This window comes from Passer domesticus, chromosome 10 (genome assembly GCF_036417665.1).
Source record: "Passer domesticus isolate bPasDom1 chromosome 10, bPasDom1.hap1, whole genome shotgun sequence".
In the NCBI taxonomy this organism is placed as follows: Eukaryota; Metazoa; Chordata; class Aves; order Passeriformes; family Passeridae; genus Passer; species Passer domesticus.
Window position 1 is genome coordinate 183923 of NC_087483.1, and position 27205 is coordinate 211127.

Here is a 27205-nt window from a genome sequence, read left to right on the forward strand (position 1 = left end):
CCCCCCCACACACCCCTCCCCCCCACCCCCCCGGCTTGCAGGTTAGGCAATGGCCTATTCTTCTGTTGAAATAAAGAGAAGGATCTTTGTTCTGGTTGGAAAGCAAAACCAGTGAGAGACTCCAAGTCAGAAATACAATTTATTAGAAAAAGGGAAAAAAATCAAAACACATACAATAATACAAAAGAAAAATCACTGACAGGCTCAGAATACAGCCTGCTGACACCCTGCTAGTTAGGGTGGTGGTAGTAGTCCAGATGAAATGGACTTGTGGAAGTGGTGATCCTGTAGAAACAATCTGGTAGCTCTCATCCTCTGGAAAAGCAGTGGGTATGGGCGGTGGTCCCTCTGGAATCCAGTGGAAAGACTGCTTGTTGTGTCCCAAAACCCAGATTATATCCAGCTGGGGATGCTTAGCTCCTCCCCCATGGGCAGAGCATCTCACAGTGGGCTGATGTCATTCTGCCTCATGCTGTGGGTCCTTGATTAGCCATGAAACAGAAATGGCTCTGGGAGGGAGTTAGCTCTGAGTCATGTGGCAAGACATTGATGGGCCCATTAACAGGAGATAAGGAAGAAACAATGCCCCTCCTGGTTTCAGCAGCTCTTGAGGATGGCATTAGAATACATCTTTACACTGCAACCTAGGACAAGTGGTCACTCCAGTGTCCAGGTGGCAGCAGCAGCAAAGCCCACCCAGCACCAGCACTGACTGAGCTCCATGCCCAGGAGGAGCCGTGGATGCCCACGGTGTGGGCAGGCAGAAGCCAGGCAGGGACTGCTGTTGAAATGGAGGTTTTGGGGGGTTTAATTAAGTTAGCAATATGGACTAAGCATTTAAATTTTAAATTGTAGAATTATGTGTTGAATTTTAACCTTTTACTTAAGAAACCTCTGCCAAGGTACAAAGGGCATAGGAAAATGCAAATTTCTGACGCTTCTTGCTATGAAGGACAATACCAGTGTCATAAACAGGGCAGGAGATCTTTCTCCTTTTTAATGCCTTTATTAAAAACATTCAGCTCAGGTTGGGGAGAAACGACAGGTTGCCCCTACCCCCGCTGCTCCCAGGAGTGGCACGGAGGAGGAGGATGATGCAGTTGTGTCCGCTGGTATGGAGGCAGAGCTGGGGCTTCCATCCTCGAGGGAGTAGTGGGAATTCCACTTTTTTGTTCTAACATTCCAGGTCCTCTTTCTAGCTGACATCCTTTCAGGTTAGGGTGAAAAGTAAAAAGGATCTTAGCAGATACTAAGGATTAAATTCCTCACCTTTAGATATTACTTAGGTTTCATAATTCCATGTTGGCTTCTTGTTTTTAGGGGTTTTTTTCCTGGAAAATTGCAAAATTTGGTGAAATGCATTCTCATCTGCATACTAGCTCTGATGTCACCTCCCCCTGCTACCTTCAGGCTCCTGGGAAGCAGCAGGGGGACAACTGCGCTTGATTTCTAACCATTAACAGGTAATTGAAGAAAAACTGTTAACAAGAGGTGATTGCAACATGAAGCTGTCAACAACAAATAGTCAACATTTCAACTCTCAGCAACTGGCCCAACCTGTTTAACTTTGCAGCCTTAAAGAAAAGTGGATAATTTGTGGGGGCGAACACACCAGGTGTGGAGACACGAGGCTTGACTCCATTTCAGAAGGCTGATTTATTATATATTCTATTAAAATAGTACATTAAAACTATACTAAAAGAACAGAGAGGAAAAAATGACCAGAAGGCTACAAAGAAGAAGAACAGAATGGAATGCATAACAAAAATCTTGTGACTGCTCACAGGCTCAACACAGTTGACTGTGATTGGTCATCAAGTGAAAACAATCCACATGGACCAATGGAAGATGCACCTGTTGCATTCCACAGCAGCAGCTAGTTATTGTTTACATTTCTTTCCTGAGGCCCTCAGCTCCTCAGGAGGGGAAAAATCCTAGGAAAGGATTTTTAATAAAATATCATAGCTACTGATAACTTTTTTACTCATAACACCAGGAGAAGACCAGGGAATGCAGGAAGCCTAGACTAAGGAGCTCCTCTGTCTCCAAGCTGATCCAAACCAACAGACGTACTCAGATAAGCACCAGGGGACCACAGTGCACGCAGAAAGGAGAAAAGTTCAAAAGTTCAGTCATGAGGAAGACCACAGCCTTCGGCCTCAGAGACCACCAAAGACCCCAGTGTGACCACCACAGGAAACAACGTGTGCCCAGGAGGGCGTGGATCTCATCGCCATGTGAGGGGAGGACAGGCGGGGCCAGGGGTTGAATATGCACAAAGAGATTGTGTAATGCATTGCATATGGAACATGTTTGTGAACAAAGATGTGGCTCAGACCAGGGCTCGGGGCACAAGTTTTCACAAGAGCCATCTCGCCTGTGCCAGGCCCTGACACGCATACCCACTTCATAACTACATCAGGTTGTGGAGTGTCGCTATAGGACATGAAATAAAACACAGACATGCATCTCTCCAAGGTAAAAAAGAGGGCAGTTGAATTTCTGACTCCAACATTTACAGATTTCCAAAAGTGAGAGTGGATTGGAGGATGAAAGTGCCACCTCTCCAATGACACTGGACAAACCAACAGTCCATCAAATTTCTCCTCCTGCAGAAAAGAATGCATAACAATAAGTTATTTGCATAAAGTGTGTGAGAAAGTTTGTTACAAGAATGTATAATATCAGAAGGCTGAGAAGAACTTGTCCTAGGGTGAGGTTATGATGCTTGCATCCCCAGTCGTGTGTTCTGTTAATGCTGGATATTACGTACTGTGCCTTCACGACTGGCTCTGAAGAGCAAGGTTTGTTTTGGTTTGTTATCAGCCTGCTCCCCCACGGCTGGCAGGACAGACAGACGGCGCAGTTCATAGTGCAGCTTTTGCTTTTTGCTTTGCTTTCTGTTGCTTGCTTTGCTCTTGCTTCTGCTGTGCTCCTGCTTTACTTTTGCTTTTTGGCTTCTGCTTGTTAGTTTAGCTAAGCAGTCCAGATTTTTCCCTGGACTGTTTTTCCTTTCACTTTTTGGAACCACTCACACCTGCTCCAGACTGGGACCTGGGAAACACCGAGAGTTTGCATCCTGTGGCTGCAGCAGCTATCCCCTGCGCCGGAGGGAGCGACAGCAGAGCCACCACTGCCAGGAAAGACTTTCTGAATTTGTCATCCTTTTCAGATGGGTGAAAGCATTGTCATCTGGTATTGTTCATTTTGTGTGCTGGGGGTGTTTTGCCTGTCAAATAAACAGGTTCTTTCCACTTCTCTCCAAGAAATCCTTCCCGACCCGCTGGGGGGAAGGGGCCATGTGGGGTTGCTTTCTGGGGGGGCCCCTTTGGAGGTTTTCTCCCAGATTTACCCTAATCCAGGACAGAACATTAAAAACCAGGGCGACAGTGGAGTCTATTTATTCTGCATATGGCTTCACTGTGACCAGCGGTGGGGCCCCGAGGGGATGGGGCAGCCCATGCTGAGCGTCCCTGGGCTGAGGGACATTTCCTTCCGTGGGATCATCTGGGCCCAGACCTCCTCCAGTGCCATGCCCAAGAAAAGAGGGAAGCCATCAAGAGCATCTCCAGGGAACAGCAATGTCAGCAGGCAAAACAAAGCTCCTCCCTAATTAACACACACTTGATAGGACCTAATTGATGGGCCATCACCAATGCAGGGTGCTGCACAGGGTCTGCTGCTCTCAGCCAGGGCCGGAAGGGAAGGGAAGGGAAGGGAAGGGAAGGGAAGGGAAGGGAAGGGAAGGGAAGGGAAGGGAAGGGAAGGGAAGGGAAGGGAAGGGCTGTGTGGCCTCAGGGTCCGACAGGGCTGGATAGCAGCCCCAGAGACACAACAACCCAGGTGCAACCAGACTTTATTTCCAGGTCGAAACACTCGGCATAGCTAGCCTGGACTTCCCTGTAGGGCACGTGGGGGCTTTGGAGTCCCCCTAAGCTGCACGAGGGGGTGAGGTCCCTCGTGGCACACCTAGGGATATTTTAGGTTTCCTCTGAGGCATGGAGGCCACTGGGGTCCCCTTCAAGTCGTGCAAGGGATTTGGAATCCTGTGTGAGGCATGCAGAGGGTTTGGGATCTCTCCCAAGGTGTGCAGGGTGCTGGGATCTCTCCTGTAGCACATGTCACGGTTCTGGGGTCTCATTTCACATGTAGAAAGGGCTGTGGACTCTCGTAAGCGTGCAGGTGCTTTGTGTCCCTCCTGCTGCACGCAGTGGGGCTGGAGTGTCTGCTGAGGCACGCAGGGGACGGAGACCTCCTGCAGTCCCTCCCGGGCCCGTGCGGCTCGGGGCTGCTGCGGCCCAGGGCCAGCCGCCGTGCCGGGATGGCGGTGGCGAGGCGCCGAGGTGGAGCTGCCCCGCCGGGTCACGCTGCACCGGCACGGCACGGGCGGTGCTGAGCCCGGGCAGGCGGCACCGCCAGCCCGGGGCCACAGCCCCGGCCCTGCCTCTTTTGGGGCCGGGCACAGACAGCCCCGCGGGACGGGCACCGCTCAGCGCCCGAGGGGACGGAACAGATGCCAGAGGAGCCCCAGGAGCCCTGGACAGGGCCCTGGCATTGCCCGCCCGGCTCCCCCAGGCCTGTGGCCATCCCGGGCAGCAGGGGCTCGCTCTGGGCCGTGCTCTCCCCGGCCAGCGGGGCTCCGGGCCAGCACCCGGCTCCTGCCACTGCCCTGAGAATGCTGAGGGGATTTCGGGGCAGAACTGAACTTGACAGGGACAGAATTCATAGGAGACTTGTTTTGGCCTTTTATAAGGTTAACTGAGAAACAACTTAAAATCCCAGGCTAAATCGTCTGCTTTAATGCGTGGGGATTTCTTCAAGACCCTTCCTAACTCCCGTGGTGCCGGGCCGGGCCGCGTCCCAACGAGCACCAACACCCAGCAGCTCGATGGATGCAGCACGGCTGGCACCAGGGAAACGAGTCAGTATCCCTACAGCTGCCCGCTCTGCCTGCAGAGCTGTCACGCAACAGCAATGTTCCAGAAGGCACAGGCATTTTTACATCCTCAGGACCCTGTGATCTTTGGTCCTGGTGGTGGATCAGACAGAAAAGCCAAATGTGACAGACTAAACTTGACTCTAAGAGAGGGATGCCTCAGCAGAGGGTCTGGGGACCTGTGGTGCCAGCCAGTGGCCCGGCACTCGGACACAGCAGGAAGACCCCAGACTATCACACTTCACCTGGGAGGGTAGAAAAGCTCAGGGGTTCTTTGTTCAAGGTCCTCCAGAGGCACCAGCTGAAGCTGCCACAGTTCCACCTTGATAAAATTGTTTAAAAAGATTCAGAGGTCTGACACTCTGCTGTGGAGGACATTCCACATGTTATATTTGCCAAATTTTCCAATGAAAAAAACCAAAAAAACAAACCCAAACAAAATTAAATAAAACCGCAATTTTAATTATGTAGCTTAATATATATACAATTGAATAAACTCAAAACACTGACTATATAATTTGGTTTAAATTACAAATAATTTGGTCCTGATAATAGCGTATAAGCAAAACTAACCATGTGGGGTATGCGTGGGGTATGGAGTGCAGGGCTTTTGGACCCCCCGTCACCTCACAGACTAGCTTGTCAAGACAAAATTCCCCTTTTTATGCTGTATGTCATTACCATCTCCTCCCATTTTTGATTCGTCACACTTGTATCACCGCCCTCATCATCACCTTTACCACTCATGCTCCACACTTCTTTAAGTAAGTTGTACCACTCTTTGGGGATCTTCTTTGAGGAAAGCCTCTCCTCTTCCTCCATGTCCTGGAGTTCATCTTTTGGATTACACATGCGCACCAAGCTGCTACAGTATAAGCCAATATTGTGTTCTGACATTAAAGCAGTGGATCTCATATAATCAACATTTTCCTGGTGTCCAACCAAATTCTCCTCTCTTCCAACTAAATTCAGTCATTGTTATCTCTTGCTTCTTCCTGTTCTGAACAGCTGCAGGAGAACGGTGGGGAGAGGGATAACCCCTCCTCTCCCTTTCTTGCTTGGCATTACACCTTTAACTGTTTTATTATTTCCAAATATTAATTACTTTATTAATATTGATTACTCTTTCAAATTTGTCAGCATGAATCATAACTATTTACCACACACAGTTCTCATCTTTTGGGCATTTAGGAGCTTTTGATTTTGTTTTGCACCCAAGAAAAATATAGCCCCAAATGTGCACAAATAACTCCTTTAGCATGTCCTCCTTTTCAGATGGTTTTTCCATTGTTCTCTGCTATCTTGTCCTCATCTTTCCACAATTCCTGTGTCTATTCAAGTCCAGCCTGGGACCGTGCACGCATTTGCTTTAGTTCTGTAGTGATTTATGCCCAGCCATCCTGCCAACCACACCCATTTCAACGTTGCAACAACCTGACTCTGGGCTGCAGTATGTGAATCACACTCTGCTGTGTGAGCTGGCAGAGCACCAGAGCAGGCACTGCAGAAGGGGCATTCGGTACATTAGTGAAGTGAGTGCTGGAACCTGGGCTAGCTCTTACAACTCCGGCACTACGGCAGGAGTCGGGAACTGCCTCGCTATGGGGATTTACCAGAGGCAGAGCCTTTAGTGCCACTTGCTCTCCAGTGCCAGACACAAGCCACGACAGGAACGAAGCACAGGAGAAAGGAGGAGGCTCCCTGTCTTCAGGTTCCGCAAGGAACACCTTAGTCCAGGCGAATAGAACAGGATGAGAAGCCCCTAGCTGTACTGCCCAAGGGGTTTTGTACACATACAAGTCATGGGGTGGATGCAAACAATGAACCAATAGGGAATGCTCAGGAGAGGAGTGAGGGGATTACATCAAGTGTCTGGGGCCAATTGGGGTAGGAGGGTGGAGAGGATGGGTCACAAGGGCCAGTGGGGCTCCCAGGAGTAGGGGAATGCCAAAGGGGAGTTGCAGTCAGGGATTGGCCCAAAGGTTGGGGAACCAAGGGGCTGGGTTGCCTTGACAGGCAGGGAAAGAGCTGGAACAAGGGGTGGGGAAGGACACGAGGGACAGTTTGGAGGGAGGGTAAAACCCACAGGTGAACCAACTCAGGAAAAAAATGGGGGCACAACAGAGCCCTTAAACAACACTTAAAATGAAATCAATAAAATAAATTTGAACTGCAACAATCAAGAGCATCTTGAGGGACGCAGCCTGACCAGCAATGTCAGCAGGCAAAAGAAAGGTTTTGCTGAGCAATGGCCCTTTGATGAAGCAAACCATTTACAATCAGGGCAGTCCATTCATGTGGACGGGCGCACACTCTGGGGGTACAGCTGAGGCCATGAGGTCACAGCAGGGCTCTGGGGTCACAGCAGGCTGAGCTCTCAGCAGGCCCTGAGGTCACAGAGGTGCCAGAGGTGCCAGAGCCCCGTGGTTGCACAGCAGCACAAGGAGCCAGCAGTCAGTCCCTGAGCACAACTGTTGCGGCAGCAGTGGCGGTGGCAGCAGCGGTGCTGATATTGGGACAGCGGTGTCGGGACAGCGGTGGCAGCAAGAGCGGCGGGACTGGTGGAGGACAAGGCACCATGGCCCTTGCTCTGCGCCTCCTACTCTTGCTGCTCCTGGCTGTGGCCCTGCCTGCCAGGGCTGCCCAGGCTGCTCTGCTGCAAGCGCGGCGAGCAGGTGAGCCGGCAGCCTGGCTGCCCTTTCCCGGCACAGCGCTCCCTGCTCCCTGGGAAGCGCTGGGGATGGTTTTGCCCCGGGCTTTAGGGAGGGTTTCCTCTGTGGGAGGGAGAGAGACCCCACGGGCCCTGGGCTACTCCAGCCACCCCTCCAGAGATGTTGCAAAGGGCCTGCAAAGAGGTTGGAGAGTGACCAGGAGCCAGCCCAGAGCTCCCCAGGCCCCTGTGCACCTTTGGCCATGTCCATTCACATCTGGCTCCCACAGCCTTACCCAACACCCCTGCATTGCCCAGTCTCCTGTGGCAGAAGGGGATCCCAGCACACCATGGAAATGGTTCTGATCTCTGCTCCCTTCTAGCCTGGAATCATGACATGGGTTTTCAGGAAGTCCTGATGAAGGATGGTTTGAAGTTCTTTGAGGATGCTGGAGGCAAGTTTTCATTCTGTCTTTCCTGAGTGAATAATCAGGATTAATGCAACAAAAGCTCACTTACAAACCATTTCCCTTAACATAATCTTAAGGTTGAAAGAATCTGGAAAACTTGCCCTGCTCCCTTCTGGAGCCCTGAGGGCTCCCACAGGATCACTGTCATTGGGAGGAAGGAGCATTTAGCTTTCAATCTTCCTCCCGTGTGCAATGCCAGTGTGTCCTTCCGTGTGCTCTGTGCAGCCACAGAGAAGAGCAGAGAGGGAAGGGGCCGGGCCGGGCCCAGGGCTGTGCCCCGGGGCTGAGCCTTGTGGGCAGCCTGAGGATCTCCTGCAGTGCCACAGGAGCTCTTCTGTCCTGCCTTTCTTTGCAGCTGAACCTGCTGGTGAAGGCCCCACATCCAGGACTGAGGCTCTGGGAGATGCTGAGGGTAGGTGAAGGCCTTTCCCCTGGGAGAGCTGCCAGCTCAGAGCCCAAAGCTGGGCCAGGGAGGCAGCGCTGCAGGTGCCAGCACAGAACCATGCACGTGTGTGCCCGCGCCCTGCACGATCCCCTCACCGCTGCTGCGGCTCAGTGGTGCCCGTGCAGATCAGCAGAGATGGCAGAAGCTTCTGTGGCTGTTGAGTTACAGGTGTGTCTACAGGGAGGAGATTCATACGTACGTTGGTGGTTATTGCCAACAAGACCAGTCTGCATGGCAGGGGTGAGTAGTGTGTCCCTGCTGACCCCACAAGTTGAGCCCTGCTTTTGTGGGATGCATTCCTGGGAAATGGAAATATTTTTCTCTAAGTTCCTCCGAAGAGGAAGATGCAAGACACAACAGAGAAGATATCCCTGGAACCATCCAAACAGATGCGGCAAGTGCTGAAGAAAATGCTGCAGGGAGGAAAAGGTGGGTGCATTTGCCTCATGCTTCCCCTGGGACTCAGCAGCCGGGGGTTTTGGCTGCACATCTGAACGCATGGTTCCCGGCACAGCGGGATGGGATCCATGGCTCATTCCCAATGAGGAATGTTTCCATCTGATCCAGCTGTCTCTTTTCCTTCTCCAGAAATGAAAGGAGAGCCTCTGCAGATGGAAGAATTTCCCGGAGGAAGCAGTGGTTCCGTGCCAGCCTCTGCTGCAGGAAGGGAGGCCATGCCAGGCACAGGCACAGGAGGTAATTGCTGTGCCTCTGGGCCTGAGCCCTGCTGAGGCTTGAGCTGCCCTCTCTGCTGCTTGGCAGTGCGGGCACAGCCTGGACTGGACCGGCACAGCCCAGGGGAATTATCCCGAGCAGGCTCAGGGCACTCGGGTCCTGAGCAGTCCTGCTGGGGCCCCTCCATGGGAGACATGTCCTGAAACCTGGCAGTGACTGCACGGGGTGCCCACGGTGGGGAAAGGACAGAGGGGGAGAGCAAGGCTCCAGTGTGTCCTGAGAGGGCCTGGCTGATTGCCCTTGGGATCTGGGAGCTGTCCCAGCAGAAGGAGGACAGGAGGGACAGAGGGAGGGATGGATACCTGTGTCACTGCCTGCTGCAGTTTTCCCCGGGGGTTTAGAGAGGATTTCCTCTGTGTCTGACGGAGAGAACCCCGGGACCCTGCTCTGCTCCAGCCACCCCTCCCAGGGATGTTGCTGAGGGCAGGGAAAGAGTGTGGAAAGTGACCAGGAGCCAGCCCAGAGCTCCCCAGGCCCCTGTGCACCTTTGGCCATGTCTATTCACATCTGGCTCCCACGGCCTTAGCCGACCCCCTGGCAGTGCACAGTTCCCTGTGGCAGAAGGGGATCCCAGCACACCCTGGAAAGTGTTCTCATCTGTGCTCCGTTCTAGATGAGGTTGCTTCTCCATCAGCTTGGATGAATAAAGTTTTGAAGCCCTTGGAGCCTCCTGCAGGTATGTTCTCAGTGTGCCACCAAGGAAGAATTGTAGACAAGCGGGCAGGAACCAGGTGACAGAAGCTGCTGTGGGTGTTGTGTTACAGATGTGTCTACAGGGAGGACTTCTCCAGCTCCTACCTTGCATGTTGCACTCAAGCCCAGCTCCCATCACAGTGGTGAGTAGTGTGTCCCTGCTGACCTCAAAGGCTGAGCCTTGCTTTTGTAGGATCCATTCCTGGGAAATGGAAATATTTTTCTCTAAGTTACTCCAACAGGGAAAGTCCAAGATACAACAGATAAGATGTCCCTGCAACCATCCAAACAGATGAGGAAAGAGCTGAAGGAACCCCTGCAGACAAGAGAAGGTGGGTGCATTTCCCTCATGCTTCCCCTGGGACTCAGCAGCCGGGGGCTTTGGCTGCACATCTGGACACGTCGTGCCCGGCACAGCGGGAAGGGATCCATGGCAGCCTCGCTGCCCCACTGCTGCTTTCACATCCTGCAGGGCTGTTTCCCAGCCTGGCCTGGCTGCAGCTTCTGCCCAGCCTCTGTAGGAAGGCATTTAGCATCAGCTGACAGGCAGCCCTAACTGTAACACACCCTGAGATCCCCCACAATATCCAGCCCTGCAGATTAGGAAAAGGGTGGCTGTTTGGAGGTGGAAGTGCTCTCATCATGCCACTGGAATCTGGCCATTTTCCTGCTCCATAAATTTCACAAATATTACCTCTGATGCCACCGCCCAAGTGGGGAACAGCTCCATCTGATGCAGCTGTCTCCCTTCCTTTGTCAAGAGATGGACATAGAGCTTCAGTGGAAGGTGGCAATTCCTGAAGGAAGCACTCCATCTTCAATGCGAGCCCCAGCTGCAGGAAGGAAGGCAATGCCAGACACGGGCACAGGCACAGCAGGTAATTGCTGTGCCGGGCTCAGCCCTGGCCGGGGCTGTGTGGCAGCAGCTCTTCCCCCAGGGCCTGCCCTTGCCCGGCCCGGCAGCAGCCAAAGCTGGAGGCGCCTCGGCTTCCAGGCCTCTGGAGCTGGTTCAGAGCCCCAGGGAAATGGGACTGGTGAGCAATGTCCCTGGCGCTGCAGCTGCTGCGGAGCTGGCCCTGAGTGCCCAGAGGCCCAAGGCACAGGAGCAGCCCTGAGCGGGAGCCCTGCCGCCAGCCCAGGGCCAGAGCCAGCCCTGGCACACAATGGAAACAGTTCTCATCTTGGTTTGCTTCCAGACTGGGATGCTGGGACGGTTCCTCCATTAGCCTGGCGCTCTGAAGTTGTGAAGCCCTCTGGGCATTCTGCAGGTGTGTTCTCACTGTCCCACCAAGGTGTAATGTTTGACTGACTGGTAAGAACCAGGTGACAGAAGCTTCTCTGGCTGTTGTTTTACAGCCGTGTCTGCAGGGACAACTCCACCAACTCCTACCTTGGATGCTGCACATAAGCCCAGCTCCCATGGCAGGGGTGAGTAGTGTGTCCCTGCTGACCCCAAAGGCTGAGCCCTGATTTTGTGGGATCCATTCCTGGGAAATGGAACTACTTTCTCTTAAGGTCCTCTGACAGGAGAGACCAAAGACATGGCAGGCAAGAAATTCCTGGACCCAATAGAAATCATGTGGCAAATGCTGAAGGAACGTCTGCAGAGAAGGCAAGGTGGGTGCATTTCCCTCATTCTTCCCCTGGGTCTCAGCAGCCGGGGGCTTTGGCTGCACATCTGGACACGCCGTGCCTGGCACAGCTGGAAGGGATCCATGGCAGCCTCGCTGCCCTGCTGCTGCTTTCACGCCCTGCAGGGCTGTTTCCCAGCCTGGCCTGGCTGCAGCTTCTGCCCAGCCTCTGCAGGAAGGCATTTGGCATCAGCTGACAGGCAGCCCAAACTGGACCACCGGACATGCCCACCCTGAGATCCCCTGCAATTTCCTGGTGTCCAGGCAGATCAGATGTTGAGGCTGTTTGAAGAAGGAAGCAGCTTTGGGTTGTCCCAAAATCCTGGGTGTTTTCTGATCCTTATCCATTCCTTTCACAATTGATGCCTCCTGAAATTGTCACCTTCCCCATTCCCAGTCAGGAATGTTTCCATCTGATCCATCTGTCTCTTTTGCATTCTCCAGAAATCAAAGGAGAGCCTGGGGAGAAAGAAGCATTTCCCAGAGGAAGCAGGGGCTCCATGCCAGCCTCTGCTGCAGGAAGGGAGGCCATGCCAGGCACAGGCACAGGAGGTAATTGCTGTGCCTCTGGGCCTGAGCCCTGCTGAGGCTTGAGCTGCCCTCTCTGCTGCTTGGCAGTGCGGGCACAGCCTGGACTAGAGTGGCACAGCCCAGGGGAATTATCCCGAGCAGGCTCAGGGCACTCGGGTACTGAGCACTCCTGCTGGGGTCCCTCCATGGGAGACATGTCCTGAAACCTGGCAGTGACTGCACGGGGTGCCCACGGTGGGGAAAGGACAGAGGGGGAGAGCAAGGCTCCAGTGTGTCCTGAGAGGGCCTGGCTGATTGCCCTTGGGATCTGGGGGGTTTCCCTACAGAAGGAGGGCAGGAGGGACAGAAGGAGGTAGGGAGGCATAATTGTGGCACTGCCTGCTGCAGTTTGCCTCAGGGATTTAGGGAGGATTTCCTCTGTGTCTGACGGAGAGAGCCCCAGGGCCCTGTGCTGCTCCAGCCACCCCTCCCAGGGATGTTGCTGAGGGCAGGGAAAGAGTGTGGAAAGTGACCAGGAGCCAGCCCAGAGCTCCCCAGGCCCCTGTGCACCTTTGGCCATGTCTATTCACATCTGGCTCCCACGGCCTTAGCCGACCCCCTGGCAGTGCACAGTTCCCTGTGGCAGAAGGGGATCCCAGCACACCCTGGAAAGTGTTCTCATCTGTGCTCCGTTCTAGATGAGGCTGGGAAGGCTTCTCCATCAGCTTGGATGAATAAAGTTTTGAAGCCCTTGGAGCCTCCTGCAGGTATGTTCTCGGTGTGCCACCAAGGAAGAATTGTAGACAAGCGGGCAGGAACCAGGTGACAGAAGCTTCTGTGGCTGTTGTGTTACAGATGTGTCTACAGGGAGGACTTCTCCAGCTTCTCCAGCTCCTACCTTGGATGCTATACGCAAGCCCAGCTCCCATCACAGTGGTGAGTAGTGTGTCCCTGCTGACCTCAAAGGCTGAGCCTTGCATTTGTAGGATCCATTCCTGGGAAATGGAAATATTTTTCTCTAAGTTACTCCAACAGGGAAAATCCAAGATACAACAGATAAGATGTCCCTGCAACCATCCAAACAGATTAGGCAAGAGCTGAAGGAACCCCTGCAGACAAGAGAAGGTGGGTACATTTCCCTCATGCTTCCCCTGGGACTCAGCAGCCGGGGGCTTTGGCTGCACATCTGGACACGCCGTGCCGGGCACAGCGGGAAGGGATCCATGGCAGCCTCGCTGCCCTGCTGCTGCTTTCACGCCCTGCAGGGCTGTTTCCCAGCCTGGCCTGGCTGCAGCTTCTGCCCAGCCTCTGCCGGAAGGCATCAGCTGACAGGCAGTCCAAACTGTAACACACCCTGAGATCCCCCACTATATCCAGCCCTGCAGATTAGGAAAAGGGTGGCTGTTTGGAGGTGGAAGTGCTCTCATCATGCCACTGTAATCTGGCCATTTTCCTGCTCCATAAATTTCACAAATATTACCTCTGATGCCACCTCCCAAGTCGGGAACAGCTCCATCTGATGTATCTGTCTCCCTTCTTTTGTCAAGAGATGGACATAGTGCTTCAGTGGAAGGTGGCATTTCTTGAAGGAAGCACTCCATCTTCGGTGCGAGCCCCTGCTGCAGGAAAGAAGGCAAAGACAGACACGGGCACAGGCACAGCAGGTAATTGCTGTGCCAGGCTCAGCCCTGGCCGGGGCTGTGTGGCAGCAGCTCTTCCTCCAGGGCCTGCCCTTGCCCAGCCCGGCAGCAGCCAAAGCTGGAGGCGCCTCGGCTTCCAGGCCTCTGGAGCTGGTTCAGAGCCCCGGGGAAACGGGACTGGTGCAGCAACGTCCCTGGCGCTGCAGCTGCTGCGGAGCTGGCCCTGAGTGCCCAGAGGCCCAAGGCACAGGAGCAGTCCCGAGCGGGAGCCCTGCCGCCAGCCCAGGGCCAGAGCCAGCCCTAGCACACAATGGAAACAGTTCTCATCTTGGTTTGCTTCCAGATTGGGATGCTGGGAACGATTCTCCATTAGCCTGGCGCTCTGAAGTTGTGAAGCCCTCCGAGCATTCTTCAGGTATGTTCTCACTGTCCCACCAAGGCGTAATGTTTGACTGACTGGTCAGGACCAGATGACAGAAGCTTCTGTGGCTGTTGTGTTACAGATATATCTGGAGCGACGACTTCACCAACTCCTACCTTGGATGCTGCACATAAGCCCAGCTCCCATGGCAGGGGTGAGTAGTGTGTCCCTGCTGACCCCAAAGGCTGAGCCCTGATTTTGTGGGGTCCATTGCTGGGAAATTGAACTACTTTCTCTTAAGGTCCTCTGACAGGAGAGACCAAAGACATGGCAGGCAAGAAATTCCAGGACCCATTAGAAATCATGTGGCAAATGCTGAAGGAATGTCTGCAGAAAAGAAAAGGTGGGTGCATTTCCCTCATGCTTCCCCTGGGACTCAGCAGCCAGGGGCTTTGGCTGCACATCTGGACACGCCGTGCCCGGCACAGCTGGAAGGGATCCATGGCAGCCTCGCTGCCCCGCTGCTGCTTTCACGCCCTGCAGGGCTGTTTCCCAGCCTGGCCTGGCTGCAGCTTCTGCCCAGCCTCTGCCGGAAGGCATTTGGCATCAGCTGACTGGCAGCCCCAGTTGCACCACAGTCCATGCCCTCCCTCAGATCCCCTGCAATTTCCTGGTTTCCAGGCAGATCAGATGTTGGGGCTGTTTGGGGAAGGAAGCAGCCTTGGGTTGTCCCAAAATCCTGGGTGTTTTCTGATCCTTATCCATTCCTTTCATAAGTGATGCCTCACCTTCCCCATTCCCAGGCAGGAATGTTTCCATCTGATCCAGCTGTCTCTTTTCCATTTTCCAGAAATGAACGGAGAGCCTGTGCTGAAGGAAGCATTTCCCGGAGGAAGCAGTGGTTCCCTGCCAGCCTCTGCTGCAGGAAGGGAGGCCATGCCAGGCACAGGCACAGGAGGTAATTGCTGTGCCTCTGGGCCTGAGACCTGCTGAGGCTTGAGCTGCCCTCTCTGCTGCTTGGCAGTGCGGGCACAGCCTGGACTAGAGCGGCACAGCCCAGGGGAATTATCCCGAGCAGGCTCAAGGCACTCGGGTCCTGAGCAGTCCTGCTGGGGTCCCTCCATGGGAGACATGTCCTGAAACCTGGCAGTGACTGCACGGGGTGCCCACGGTGGGGAAAGGACAGAGGGGGAGAGCAAGGCTCCAGTGTGTCCTGAGAGGGCCTGGCTGTTTGCCCTTGGGATATGGGAGCTGTCCCAGCAGAAGGAGGGCAGGAGGGAGTGTAGGAGGGAGGGATACTTGTGGCACTGCCTGCTGCAGTTTTCCCCAGGGCTTTAGGGTTGATATTCTGTGAGTTTGAGGGAGAGAGCCCCAGGGCCCTGGGCTACTCCAGCCACCCCTCCCAGGGGTGTTGCTGAGGTCAGGGAAAGAGTGTGGAGAGTGATCACGAGCCAGCCCAGAGCTCCCCAGGCCCCTGTGCAGCTTTGCCCATGTCCATTCCCATCTGGGTCCCATAGCCTTAGCCGACCCCCTTGCAGTGCCCTTTTCCCTGTAGCATTAGGGGATCCCAGCATGCCACAGATATGGTTCTGATCTCTGCTCCCTTTTAGCCTGGAATCGTGACATGGGTTTTCAGGAAGTCCTGATGAAGGATGGTTTGAAGTTCCTGGAGGATGCTGGAGGCAAGTTTTCATTCTGCCTTTCCTGAGTGAATAATCAGGATCAATGCAACAAAAGCTCATTTATAAACCATTTCCCTTAACATTATGTAAAGGCTGAAGGATTCTGAGAATCTTTCCCTTCTCCTTTCTGGATCCCTGAGGGATCCCTCAGGATCGCTGTCAGTGGGAGGAAGGAGCATTGATCTTTCAGTCCTCCTCCCGTGTGCTGTGCCAGTGTGTCCTTCTGTGTGCTCTGTGCAGTCAAAGAGAAGAGCAGAGAGGGAAGGGGCCGGGCCCAGGGCTGTGCCCCGGGGCTGAGCCTTGTGGGCAGCCTGAGGATCTCCTGCAGTGCCACAGGAGCTCTTCTGTCCTGCCTTTCTTTGCAGCTGAACCTGCCGGTGAAGGCCCCACATCCAGGACTGAGGGTCTGGGAGATGCTGAGGGTAGGTGAAGGCCTTTCCCCTGGGAGAGCTGCCAGCTCAGAGCCCAAAGCTGGGCCAGGGAGGCAGCGCTGCAGGTGCCAGCACAGAATCATGCACGTGTGTGCCCGCGCCCTGCACGATCCCCTCACCGCTGCTGCGGCTCAGTGGTGCCCGTGCAGATCAGCAGAGATGGCAGAAGCTTCTGTGGCTGTTGAGTTACAGGTGTGTCTGCAGGGAGGACTTCTCAAGCTCCAGGGCTGGATGCTTGGCCCCAACCCAGCTCCCATGGCAGGGGTGAGTAGTGTGTCCCTGCTGACCCCACAGGCTGAGCCCTGCTTTTGTGGGATCCATTCCTGGGAAATGGAACTACTTTCTCTTAAGGTCCTCCAAAAGGGAAGACCCAAGATACTGCAGCCAAAATGTCTCATGACTCAGATGAATTCCTGACACAAACACAGAAGAAAGCACCCGGAGGACAAGGTGGGTGCATTTCCCTCATGCTTCCCCTGGGACTCAGCAGCCGGGGGCTTTGGCTGCACATCTGGACACTCCGTGCCCGGCACAGCAGGAAGGGATCCATGGCAGCCTCGCTGCCCCGCTGCTGCTTTTACACCCTGCAGGGCTCTTTCTCAGCCTGGCCTGGCTGCAATTCCTCCCCAGCCTCTGCAGGATGGAATTTGGCATTAGCTGATAGGGTGCCCCAAGTGTACTGTGAGCCTGAGATCCCCTGCCATTTCCCAGTCTCTGAGAAGATCAGGCGGTGCAGCTGTTTGCACAAGGGAGTGCACTGGCCCAGTGTGGAGAGCCTCGTAAAGGAATGGCTCGCAGAGAAGGGACATAGTCAGACGAATCTGTTCAAGTTAGAGGACATATAGGCCGGAGGTAGCCTGAAGGACAGGGTGTCCTTGTGAGGAAGGAACATGTGCAAGAACGTGGTAAACAGGATGTCGAGAAGGAAGTGAGAGCCTGATAAAAACCGCAAAAGTGCAAAAGTTCACGGTTATGATGTAAGTGCGATATAACCAATCATAAGCTATGATTTTGTACTATGCATGAGCTAATTAAGAATGGTATATAACCAGCTGTACAATGCACAATAAACGAGATCTGCTGATGACCAACTGGTGTCCAGTCTCCCTTCTCCGACAAATGGTGACCCCGACGTCGCCCCTGCGCTAAAGAAAACGGGGGAGGACACGCCACGGTCGGTGAAGTAGCGGTGGGACCTGCTGCAACCGGGTCGGTGCCAAACGACGGAGGGAAGGCACCCCCAAGAGCTACAGCGGTGGTCTTGGGCCCTACGTGCTGCCGGAGCCGGAGAGTTGCAACAGCGCTGACGACACAATGGACAGGCAAGCAGCATATGATTTATTTATGTCCACTTTGCAAAAAAGAGGTGTTACAGACATAGATGTAAGGAAAGAGGTTCCGGGGTTGCTTGCCTGGGGGTACGCGAAGGGTGTGTTTGCCAATCCTCATACAGTACATGAACTTAGTGAGTGGCGCAAATTGGGAGATTTACTTTGGGAAGGAGTTTTAGAGGATGATAAGACCGCTAAGAAGTTAGGTAAGATTTGGCGGGTTGTCCATAATGCATTGTTAAAGCAACAAGCTGAAAAAAGAGCCGCTTTGGAAGCGGTAGAAGCGTATAAGAGAAACACCCAATATGGCACTGCGGGTGAATCTGGAGCGCCTAGTGTTTCGCAGATCATATTGCCGGTCCCTGAGGCAGGTGTGCCACCCTCTGCGCCTCCTCTTTCTGAGGAACTGGGCACAGCCGCTAACCCGCCGAAAATCAGCGAAGAGAGTACATCCCCTCTGAGTCAAGAGCTCGATCTGCTTTGCAGCCCTGAGTCTAATGCTCGGGTCTCTCAGCCGGAGCCAGATCCTGTCCCTGGGGCGCAGAGCGACTTGTGGGAGGAAATGGCTAGGCAGCGGAGAGAAGCCTGGAACGCATTAGCCAAACACGGGCTGGAACAGGGGGATGATTCCATATTGGAGGCAGCGCGCAGTTGGGCTTTTCCTGTGACCTATAACCAAGGGGTAAATCAGCAAGGACAACCCGTACAAATTGGTACATATACACCACTAGATTGGAAATTGCTAGCTCAATTGCGGCAAACAGTGAGTCAATTTGGCTTTAAGAGCGAACCTGTCAAACAAATGTTGGATTACTTGTTTGAGACGCAGCTACTGCTCCCTAACGATTTGCGTTGCATAGCTAAGTTAATTTTTACCCAACATCAACAACTTTTATTCAATGCCCATTGGCAAGCCTTGGTTAATGAATCAGTTGCCGTTCAGAGAGCTCAGGGGGACCCGCTGCGTGGGGTGACGATAGAAGAGTTAATGGGACTAGGAGCCTACCGCAGGGCAGAGGCGCAGATGATTTCTGGACCAGATAAAGTGAGGGAGGCTATGAGATTAGTGAGAAATGCTATTGATCAAGTGAAGGACAGCTCTGGTGTCCCTATGTATATGGGAATCAGACAAGGAAGAGAGGAAACCTTTGGGTCTTTTGTTGATAAAGCTGCTGCAGCTATAGAAAGGGCCGGAGTTCCAGATTACATGAAGGGGGCATTGTTGAAACAATGTGCTTTACAGAATAGCAATGAGGCCACACGGAGAGTTTTATCAACGTTAGGTGCTAATTGGACCATCGAAGAGGCCCTGGAGAGAATGGCGTTACAGCCAACAGGGTCCCAAGCTTTTCTGGTTAATGCGATAAAGGAGTTAGGTTTAGGGTTACAAAAACAAGCAGAATCTGCGCAGTCACAAGTGTTAGCCGCTCTTGCTCCACTCCGCGCTCCTGCACTGGCCGCTTCCACTGAGCGAAAACCGCCTTCCCTACGATGCTATCGGTGCGGAAGAGGCGGTCATATGCGCAGAGACTGCCGTTCCACAGGAATTTGGTGTCAGAACTGCCAATCCAATACGCACAACACGTCTGCTTGTCGCCGGAGACCGGGAAACTGGCGGCCGAGCGCGAATGGCAACCGCGCCCCGACACAAATAGCTGCCGTGACATCAGCGCCACCTCCTGCCTTCAACCAGCCACCACAGGGAGTCTCGGCCTCGACTTGGCAGCAGCAGTAAGAACGACCCTAATGACATCGCGCCCTGTAAAAATTTCGACAGGCGTGCGCGGCCCCGTCTTGATTAATGGACAACCACACGGAGGATTGCTGTTAGGCCGCTCTTCTGTTTCTATTATGGGATTGTTTGTATTACCTGGAGTCATTGATGTGGATTATACAGGCGACATAATGATTATGGCCTACACTCCTTTTCCTCCCTTGACTATAGAAGCTGGCCAACGCATTGCACAATTTATTCCGCTACCGCAATTAACAAAAGAGCTGCAGCCACGTACGCAATGCTCTCGCGGCAATCAAGGGTTTGGATCATCTGGATTAGCGTTGCTAACAATAGATTTGCACAGCCGTCCAAAAAGAAAGGTGTTAATAACCTACGGGGACCAATCTCTTGAACTTTGGGGACTTTTGGATACTGGTGCAGATACAAGCATCGTCTCCCCTGAAAAATGGCCACCAGACTGGCCCGCAACACAAACAGCAGATACAGTGACAGGTGTTGGGGGCTACACATTGGCACAAAAAACACCTCCAGTTAAGATTACCTTGGATGGACAGACCTTGGTAACGGTACTGTCAATAGTATCGTTACCCCCCACGGTCCACTGCCTCATTGGCAGAGATATTCTAGCCCAACTAGGGGTGGTTCTGTCCAATGAGCACCCTTTGGGGTAATCGCCATTGCTTGGACTTTCCCGATTCCACTTACTTGGACTACTGATAAGCCAGTAATGGTTAAGCAATGGCCGTTAAAAAGGGAAAGTCTTCTCCATGCTCACCAGCTAGTGCAAGAACAGGTTCAACAATGACACCTGAAGCTATCCACAAGCCCATGGAACACTCCAATTTTTGTGATAAAAAAGAAGTCAGGCAAATTTCGCCTTTTACACGATTTGAGGGCAGTAAACGAACAAATGGAGCCAATGGGGGCATTACAACCAGGCCTTCCAAATCCTGCCATGCTCCCTCAAGACTGGCCTCTTTTGATCATTGATTTAAAAGACTGCTTTTTTACTATATCCCTACATCCTCAGGATACGAAACGTTTCGCTTTTACGTTACCGGCGATTAATCGAGGAGAGCCAGACAAGCGTTTTGAATGGACTGTTCTTCCACAAGGAATGCGTAACTCTCCTACTTTATGTCAACTTTATGTAGATGCAGCATTACAACCGCTGAGGGTGCAATGGCCAAATATCATTATCTATCATTATATGGATGACATCTTATTCGCTCAACCAACTCCTTTTACACCGCAACAATTAAAAGACATTCAGGCCACGCTGGCTATGGCCTCTCTTGTGATAGCTGAGGAAAAGATACAACAATCTACCCCATGGAAATACCTCGGATGGTCAATTACAAACCAGATAATTCGGCCACAAAAGCTGCACTTGACGACTAAGATTGCCACCCTCAACGATGCTCAGAGGTTATTGGGAGATCTTCAATGGCTGAAACCCGTTATTGGAATTCCGAATTCTCTATTGGATCAGCTCCGTCCACTCCTAAGAGGTACGGATCCAGCAGCGCCCGTTCATCCTACACCACAACAGGAAACCGCTTTGCAAGAAATTATCCGTTGTATTGAGCTTGGCTTTGTTTCTCGTCGCGATCCGGAACTTCCAATCACCCTTACTGTGTGGAATACCCCTTTACATCTTTTAGGTGCTTTAACACAATGCATAAAGAAAACGGGGGAGATTAGGGTCCTAGAATGGATCTCCCCGCCATTGCAAGCGAAAAGGACAATTAATACAAAAATTGAACAGGTTGCTGCCCTAGTGCGTAAGGGACGGAGTAGAATTGTAGAAGTCACCGGGGCAGAGCCAGTAACCATTTATTTACCCATGAGGAAAGAAGATTTGGATTGGTACCTGAACAATTCAGAGGAACTACAAGTAGCACTTTTGGGGTCTGGAGCGCACATTTTTACAGGGACGCTTATCCCAAAGCATTTTCATTGGTTAAAAGAATGGGACTGGATTACGAGACCTTTGCGAGAAGAAAAGCCCATTTCAGGTGCTATTACCGCCTTCACTGATGCGGGAAAGAAGTCAAGGACGGCGGCCATCACATGGAAGCAGGGATCTCGATGGAAAAAACAAGTCCTAAAAGCTGACCCTAAGGACAGTTTACAGACTCTGGAGCTACTTGCCGTTGTTTGGGCCTTAAGTGAACTGAAAGGGCCCTTGAACGTTGTTACTGACTCCTTCTATGTTGCCGGGGTAGCACGGAGGGTAGAGGATGCCTCTGTAAAAGAGGTCCAGAATAAGAGATTATATGAATTGCTGATGCAGCTTAAAAGAGCTTTGGCAGCCCGTTCAACACCTTATTGCATTATTCATATTAGGAGTCACAAGTGGAATGTTGGCCTCGGTGAGGGCAATGCTAGAGCAGATAAGTTAGTCACCACTGTGGCGGATGATAGGATGATTAGTGCCCGAGAATCCCATGATAGGTATCATCAAAACGCTAAGGGACTGGCAAGGGAATTTAAAATTAGCATGTCAGAGGCAAAAGTTATAGTTAGAGCCTGCCCAACATGCAGTTTTCACAATGGCGGAGTAGGGCTGGGGTGTGGAGTAAACCCTCGTGGATTACGGAGTAATGAAGTGTGGCAGATGGATGTTACCCATGTGCTACAGTTTGGGAGGCTGAAATACATACATGTAACCATAGACACCTATAGTAAATATGTGTGGGCTACAGCACAGGCAGGAGAGAAAGCTTCTCATGTAATCCGACACCTAACCAGTTGTTTTGCAGTTATGGGAGTACCAGAGGAAATAAAAACAGATAATGGACCGGCGTACGCAAGTAAGAGCTTAAGTCAATTCATGAGGCAGTGGGGTATCAGACATGTTACAGGAATACCACACTCTCCTACAGGACAAGCCATAGTGGAGAGGGCACATAGGACACTTAAGCAATATCTGTTAAAACATGAGCAAATAGTTGATCCACAGGAAAGGCTGTCTAAAGCCCTGTATGTAATGAATCATTTGTGTGTATTTGGGGAAGAAGCTGAGCCCCCTGCTGTACGTCATACAAGCAAGGCAGAGTCTGAAGGGAAAACAAGTCAAAAAGCATGGGTCCGCTACCGGGATCCTAAAACAGGAACATGGAATGGCCCTGTCGAAGTAGTATATTGGGGCAGAGGTTATGTTTGTGTTTCCACTCCTACAGGAACACTATGGGTTCCCGCTAAATGGGTGAAGCCTGCTTCAAATGATCGAACAGTGGGAGAGACTGTCGCAGCAGGACCAACAGAGGACTCAGCAGAAGTTGTCGCTGATACTACAGCCTTACTTGCGGACTTTGGCCAACTATAACATTAACGCACAGGACGCTTTGCTGACTACGCCGTCTAATTGGGTATATTGGTTAGGCCAATACGGGAACCAGGGAATTGCACCTTTCCAGCCACTAAGGCATCTTCCTTGTTGTAGCTGTGAAAGTCCGCTTTGTGAAGCTTGGATAGCATTCCATTGTGGAGGGTGCAATAGAGTTTTTTGGACAGAACAGAATTTGATTTATAGATTATGGTGTGGGGAATGTCAAGGGAATGATTTGAGGCAGGATGATTGGGGCCTAGCTTTTGAACGAGAATCAGGAGTACGATATGCACAGGCGCGAAGAGTATACGAGGCGCCAGAACAGCTCATCTTAGCTTGGGCACGGTGGACGGTTAAAGGTTGGATACACAGATGCCAAAAATTGGTAAACTCACATATACTTGCTGCACGGTGTAAGTATAAGGTGCCGCATCTTGCTTGTTTTTACCGTGCTTACCTTGGCCCAATTTGGGAAGACCCTGATACTGCTTTAGACCGCTGCATTGCGAAAGTGCAACGCCTTTATGTAGGTAAAGCATCCCCAAAACACAGCAATAAGCGAAAAGGTAACTAGTTACAATGGGCAAATTTGTGTGGATACTTTGCTTGGCTGTTATTTTAAGCTATACTACTGGTGAGGAAAATCATTCTAAGATAGCTGGCTGGTTTCCAAGACAAAACATGTGGGTTACGCTTGCCAAGGCCCTAAATCGCACTAATTTTTGTGTGTCGCTGGCTCGACCAGAAGATCCCTTTCATACATGTTTAATAGGAGTTCCTTTAAACAATACTGAAGCAGAAATTTTGACAAGTCAAAGTAGAGGACAGATTGCACGGTGCAACAACACAAAGGGAATCATGGAATGTATAAAGGATTATGACACCTGGGACGATCGTCTCCCCTATGGTAACCCACCACAAAGGTTAGAGATTCTTGGTACACTGCATGCAGAAGCTTGTATATACATTAATAGTTCTAGGTGGTTTTGTAATGAGGGTAATGGGGCTTGGTGTAATCTTACTGGAACCACAAGTATTAAACCAGAAGGGGAACTATGGCAAAACCACTCTCGGTGGTGCAAAAACCTGGCGCGCAATGAATCCCATCCAGCCCCAGGTACTACTATACCCAGAAAGCTGCCCCCCGGCATATTTTTACTCTGTGGAGATCGTGCCTTTTCTAGTATCCCTCAGAAGCCTGTGGGAGGCCCTTGCACATTTGGCAAGTTGACAGTAGCTCTTCCTTCACAAGAAATGCTCCAAGCAATGCAGGTAAATTCTACCCGGGTTACCACTACTCGCAGAAAACGAAGCGTTATCGATTCCTCGTGTGATGATAATGTTCAATTATTTAACAGAGCCGAACAAATAGTAGCTTCATTGTTTTTGCCAGGTTTGGCTGCAGGCCATGCGCTTTTTGAATTAGAAAAGTTACAATGCTGGGTTGCAAAACAGGCTAATGCCACCTCGGGAATTCTTTCCGCTTTGGCTAACGACGTGGATACTGTCAGACATGCGGTGTTACAAAATAGAGCCGCTATAGATTTTTTGCTTTTAGCACATGGGCATGGATGTGAGGATTTCGATGGTATGTGTTGCATGACTCTAGATAACAGCTCAGAATCTATTCATGCCAAGATTCAAAAGCTTCAAGAGCATACTAAATTGTTACAAAGGGATGACACGTTCTTTGGGCTCAGCTTCGAGGGGCTAGGAATTACCGGTTGGCTGAAACATATTATTCAGCTTATAATATTAATTGCTATAGTTGCCTTAAGCATTTTAATGTTTTTGCCTTGTTTGTTGCAGTGTATGCAGAGAATGATCATGTCCGCCTTTGATCAACAAAAGGTAGCAATGCTTGCTCATAAAGAAAACGGGGGAAGTGTGGAGAGCCTCGTAAAGGAATGGCTCGCAGAGAAGGGACATAGTCAGACGAATCTGTTCAAGTTAGAGGACATATAGGCCGGAGGTAGCCTGAAGGACAGGGTGTCCTTGTGAGGAAGGAACATGTGCAAGAACGTGGTAAACAGGATGTCGAGAAGGAAGTGAGAGCCTGATAAAAACCGCAAAAGTGCAAAAGTTCACGGTTATGATGTAAGTGCGATATAACCAATCATAAGCTATGATTTTGTACTATGCATGAGCTAATTAAGAATGGTATATAACCAGCTGTACAATGCACAATAAACGAGATCTGCTGATGACCAACTGGTGTCCAGTCTCCCTTCTCCGACAGCCCAGCCCCAATTACCTGGGCTTTTTCCTGATCTTTATCTGTGACTTAGACAAGCATTGCCTCCTGAAGGTGCCAGCTCCCCAGTGGGGAATATTTCCATTTGATCCAGTTGTCCCTTTTTTCCTTTTTCAAGTGCTGGACCAAAAGGCTGTTCAGGAGGAGGAACACTCAGGGAGAAGCAGTGGCTCATTGGCAGCCCTAGCTGCAGGAAGGAAGGCGATGGCAGACACGGGCACAGGCACAGCAGGTAATTGCTGTGCCGGGCTCAGCCCTGGCCGGGGCTGTGTGGCAGCAGCTCTTCCCCCAGGGCCTGCCCTTGCCCAGCCCGGCAGCAGCCAAAGCTGGAGGCGCCTCGGCTTCCAGGCCTCAGGAGCTCGTTCAGAGCCCCGTGGAAACGGGACTGGTGCAGCAACGTCCCTCCTGCTGCAGCTGCTGCGGAGCTGGCCCTGAGTGCCCAGAGGCCCGAGGCACAGGAGCAGCCCTGAGCGGGAGCCCTGCTGCCAGCCCAGGGCCAGAGCCAGCCCTGGCTCCCGACTGGGCAGGGGCTGCGCTGGGTCCTGACAGGGCCTGAGCCTGTCCCCTGGGGCTGGGGGAGCTGTCACGGGGCAGGGAGGGCCAGGGGTGGCAGTGGCTGCTCAGGGATGGCTTTGGCCCGTGTCCCTGGCAGCAGCCACTGCCCAAGCAGCTGCGCTGCCCCCGGGCTCTCCTCCCGGCCTGCTGGGCTTTGTTGGCTGGCACAGCCTGTGCCAAGGGCCGGCAAGGTGCCTGCAGGCCCCAGCTCTGGGGGAAACAGAGAACGTCCTGCCCATATCCACCGTGCTGCCAGCTCAGCAGTGCAGCACAGCACGGGCTCACGCTCCCCATCGCTCCCACAGATGCAGGCAGCACCACAAGACCTGTTCCCAATGCCCAGGATGGCCTCGGAAGGGGTTTCTGTCAGGGAACAGGCTGCTGGCTATGGTTACTGGCAGGCGTCCTTTGTTTGGAGCTTGTCTTCATGTTGTGCTGCTTTGGAATCGGGTATTCCTGGAACAGAAAACAGTGAGTGTTTTGTTGCTCTCCCCCTCAAACAGCTTCTTTTCAAAGTCTAACATGGTCAGAGAACATTCCCATTGAGACTGCAGTGGGGTTGTGGCCAGTCCATGATTGTCCAAATAACTCTGCTGAGGGTTCTGCTGCTGCCCAGTGCTTCCAGTGGCCTCTCAATTGCTGGGCCTTGTCCTGGGGGCCCCGCTGGGGCAGCAGCCAGTGCTGGCTCCCACTGAGGCTGCCTGGCCAAGAGCAGCCCCAGGGGCACGGGGCAGAGGCAGAGGGAAGTGGGGAGGAGAAAGAGCAGGGCCGAGGTTGCCCTTGAAAGGCGGAGGCGCTCTGGGGCCCGCTCCTGGCCAGGGACCCTGCCCAGAGCCATGCCCTGCTGGCCGGGGCCTTGAGGGGCAGCTGTCCAGCTGGGCCCAGCTGTGCCAGCAGCTCCAGCCGTGCTGGGGAGCCTTGCCAGCTCTGGGCCCTGCTGTGCAGGAGGCTCCCTGTGTGCCACTGGCAGCTGGGGCCTCAGCCACCTCCTCTCTGCACAGGAGCACCTCGGGACAGAAGTTGGAAGACGGTGGCTGCACCTCACACCCAGACAGCGTGAGCAGCTCCTCCAGCAGCAGGAACGGCCTGGACAGCCCTCTCAAGTCTTCTGTGAAGAGGACCCCAGAACAACCGTCTACGAGGGAACCTCCTTTTACCCCGTAGATCCCACTGCCACCTGCTCTCCCCATGGGCCTCCCCAAGCTGCCTTCATCCCTTTTTTTATCTTTGTCTGTCCCATCCCAGCCAACTCGAGTACCTCTAGAGACCCCAGGACCAGCCCAGCAACGTCCAGCACCTCCTCAGACCAACATATCCCTCCCTCTGCCCCTGAGCCCCCTGGCCTTGCCCGCTAAGCAACAGTGAATGTGACACCCCACCCCACCCCCACCCTCCACCCACCCCGCTTGCAGAGTAGGCAATGGCCTATTCCTCTGTTTAAATAAAGAGAAGGATCTGTGTTGTGGTTTGAAAGCAAAACCAGTGAGAGGGTCCAAGTCAGAAATACAATTTATTAGGAAAAGGGAAAAAAATCAAAACACATGCAATAATACAAAAGAAAACCACTGACAGGGTCAGAATACAGCCTGACACCCTGCTAGTTAGGGTGGTGGTAGCAGTCCAGATGAAATGGACTTGTGGAAGTGGTGATCCTGTAGAAACAATCTGGTAGCTCTCATCCTCTGGAAAAGCATTGGGTAAGGGCGGCGGTTCCTCTGGGAATCCAGTGGAAAGACTGCTTGTTGTGTCCCAAAACCCAGATTATATCCAGCTGGGGATGCTTAGCTCCTCCCCCATGGGCAGAGCATC

The 27205-nt window shown here is 52.5% G+C and overlaps 1 protein-coding gene across 1 annotated transcript in view; it reads left to right on the forward strand.

Annotated features, from left to right (window-relative positions):
* Positions 1–7554: 7554 nt before the first annotated feature.
* LOC135309330 (uncharacterized) overlaps positions 7555–27205 on the forward strand; it is an 80406-nt gene continuing 60755 nt past the window's right edge. The window contains exons 1-22 of the mRNA XM_064435481.1: positions 7555–7611; positions 7970–8041; positions 8412–8468; positions 8670–8741; positions 8829–8930; positions 9090–9197; positions 9850–9912; positions 10001–10072; positions 10172–10261; positions 10691–10807; positions 11126–11197; positions 11286–11357; positions 11445–11546; positions 12005–12112; positions 12769–12837; positions 12926–13006; positions 13094–13195; positions 13618–13734; positions 14054–14125; positions 14214–14285; positions 14373–14474; positions 14922–15029. Coding sequence (XP_064291551.1) covers positions 7984–8041; positions 8412–8468; positions 8670–8741; positions 8829–8930; positions 9090–9197; positions 9850–9912; positions 10001–10072; positions 10172–10261; positions 10691–10807; positions 11126–11197; positions 11286–11357; positions 11445–11546; positions 12005–12112; positions 12769–12837; positions 12926–13006; positions 13094–13195; positions 13618–13734; positions 14054–14125; positions 14214–14285; positions 14373–14474; positions 14922–15029 — 1816 coding nt within the window. The 5' untranslated portion in view covers positions 7555–7611; positions 7970–7983. The remainder of the gene's footprint in view (positions 7612–7969; positions 8042–8411; positions 8469–8669; positions 8742–8828; positions 8931–9089; positions 9198–9849; positions 9913–10000; positions 10073–10171; positions 10262–10690; positions 10808–11125; positions 11198–11285; positions 11358–11444; positions 11547–12004; positions 12113–12768; positions 12838–12925; positions 13007–13093; positions 13196–13617; positions 13735–14053; positions 14126–14213; positions 14286–14372; positions 14475–14921; positions 15030–27205) is intronic.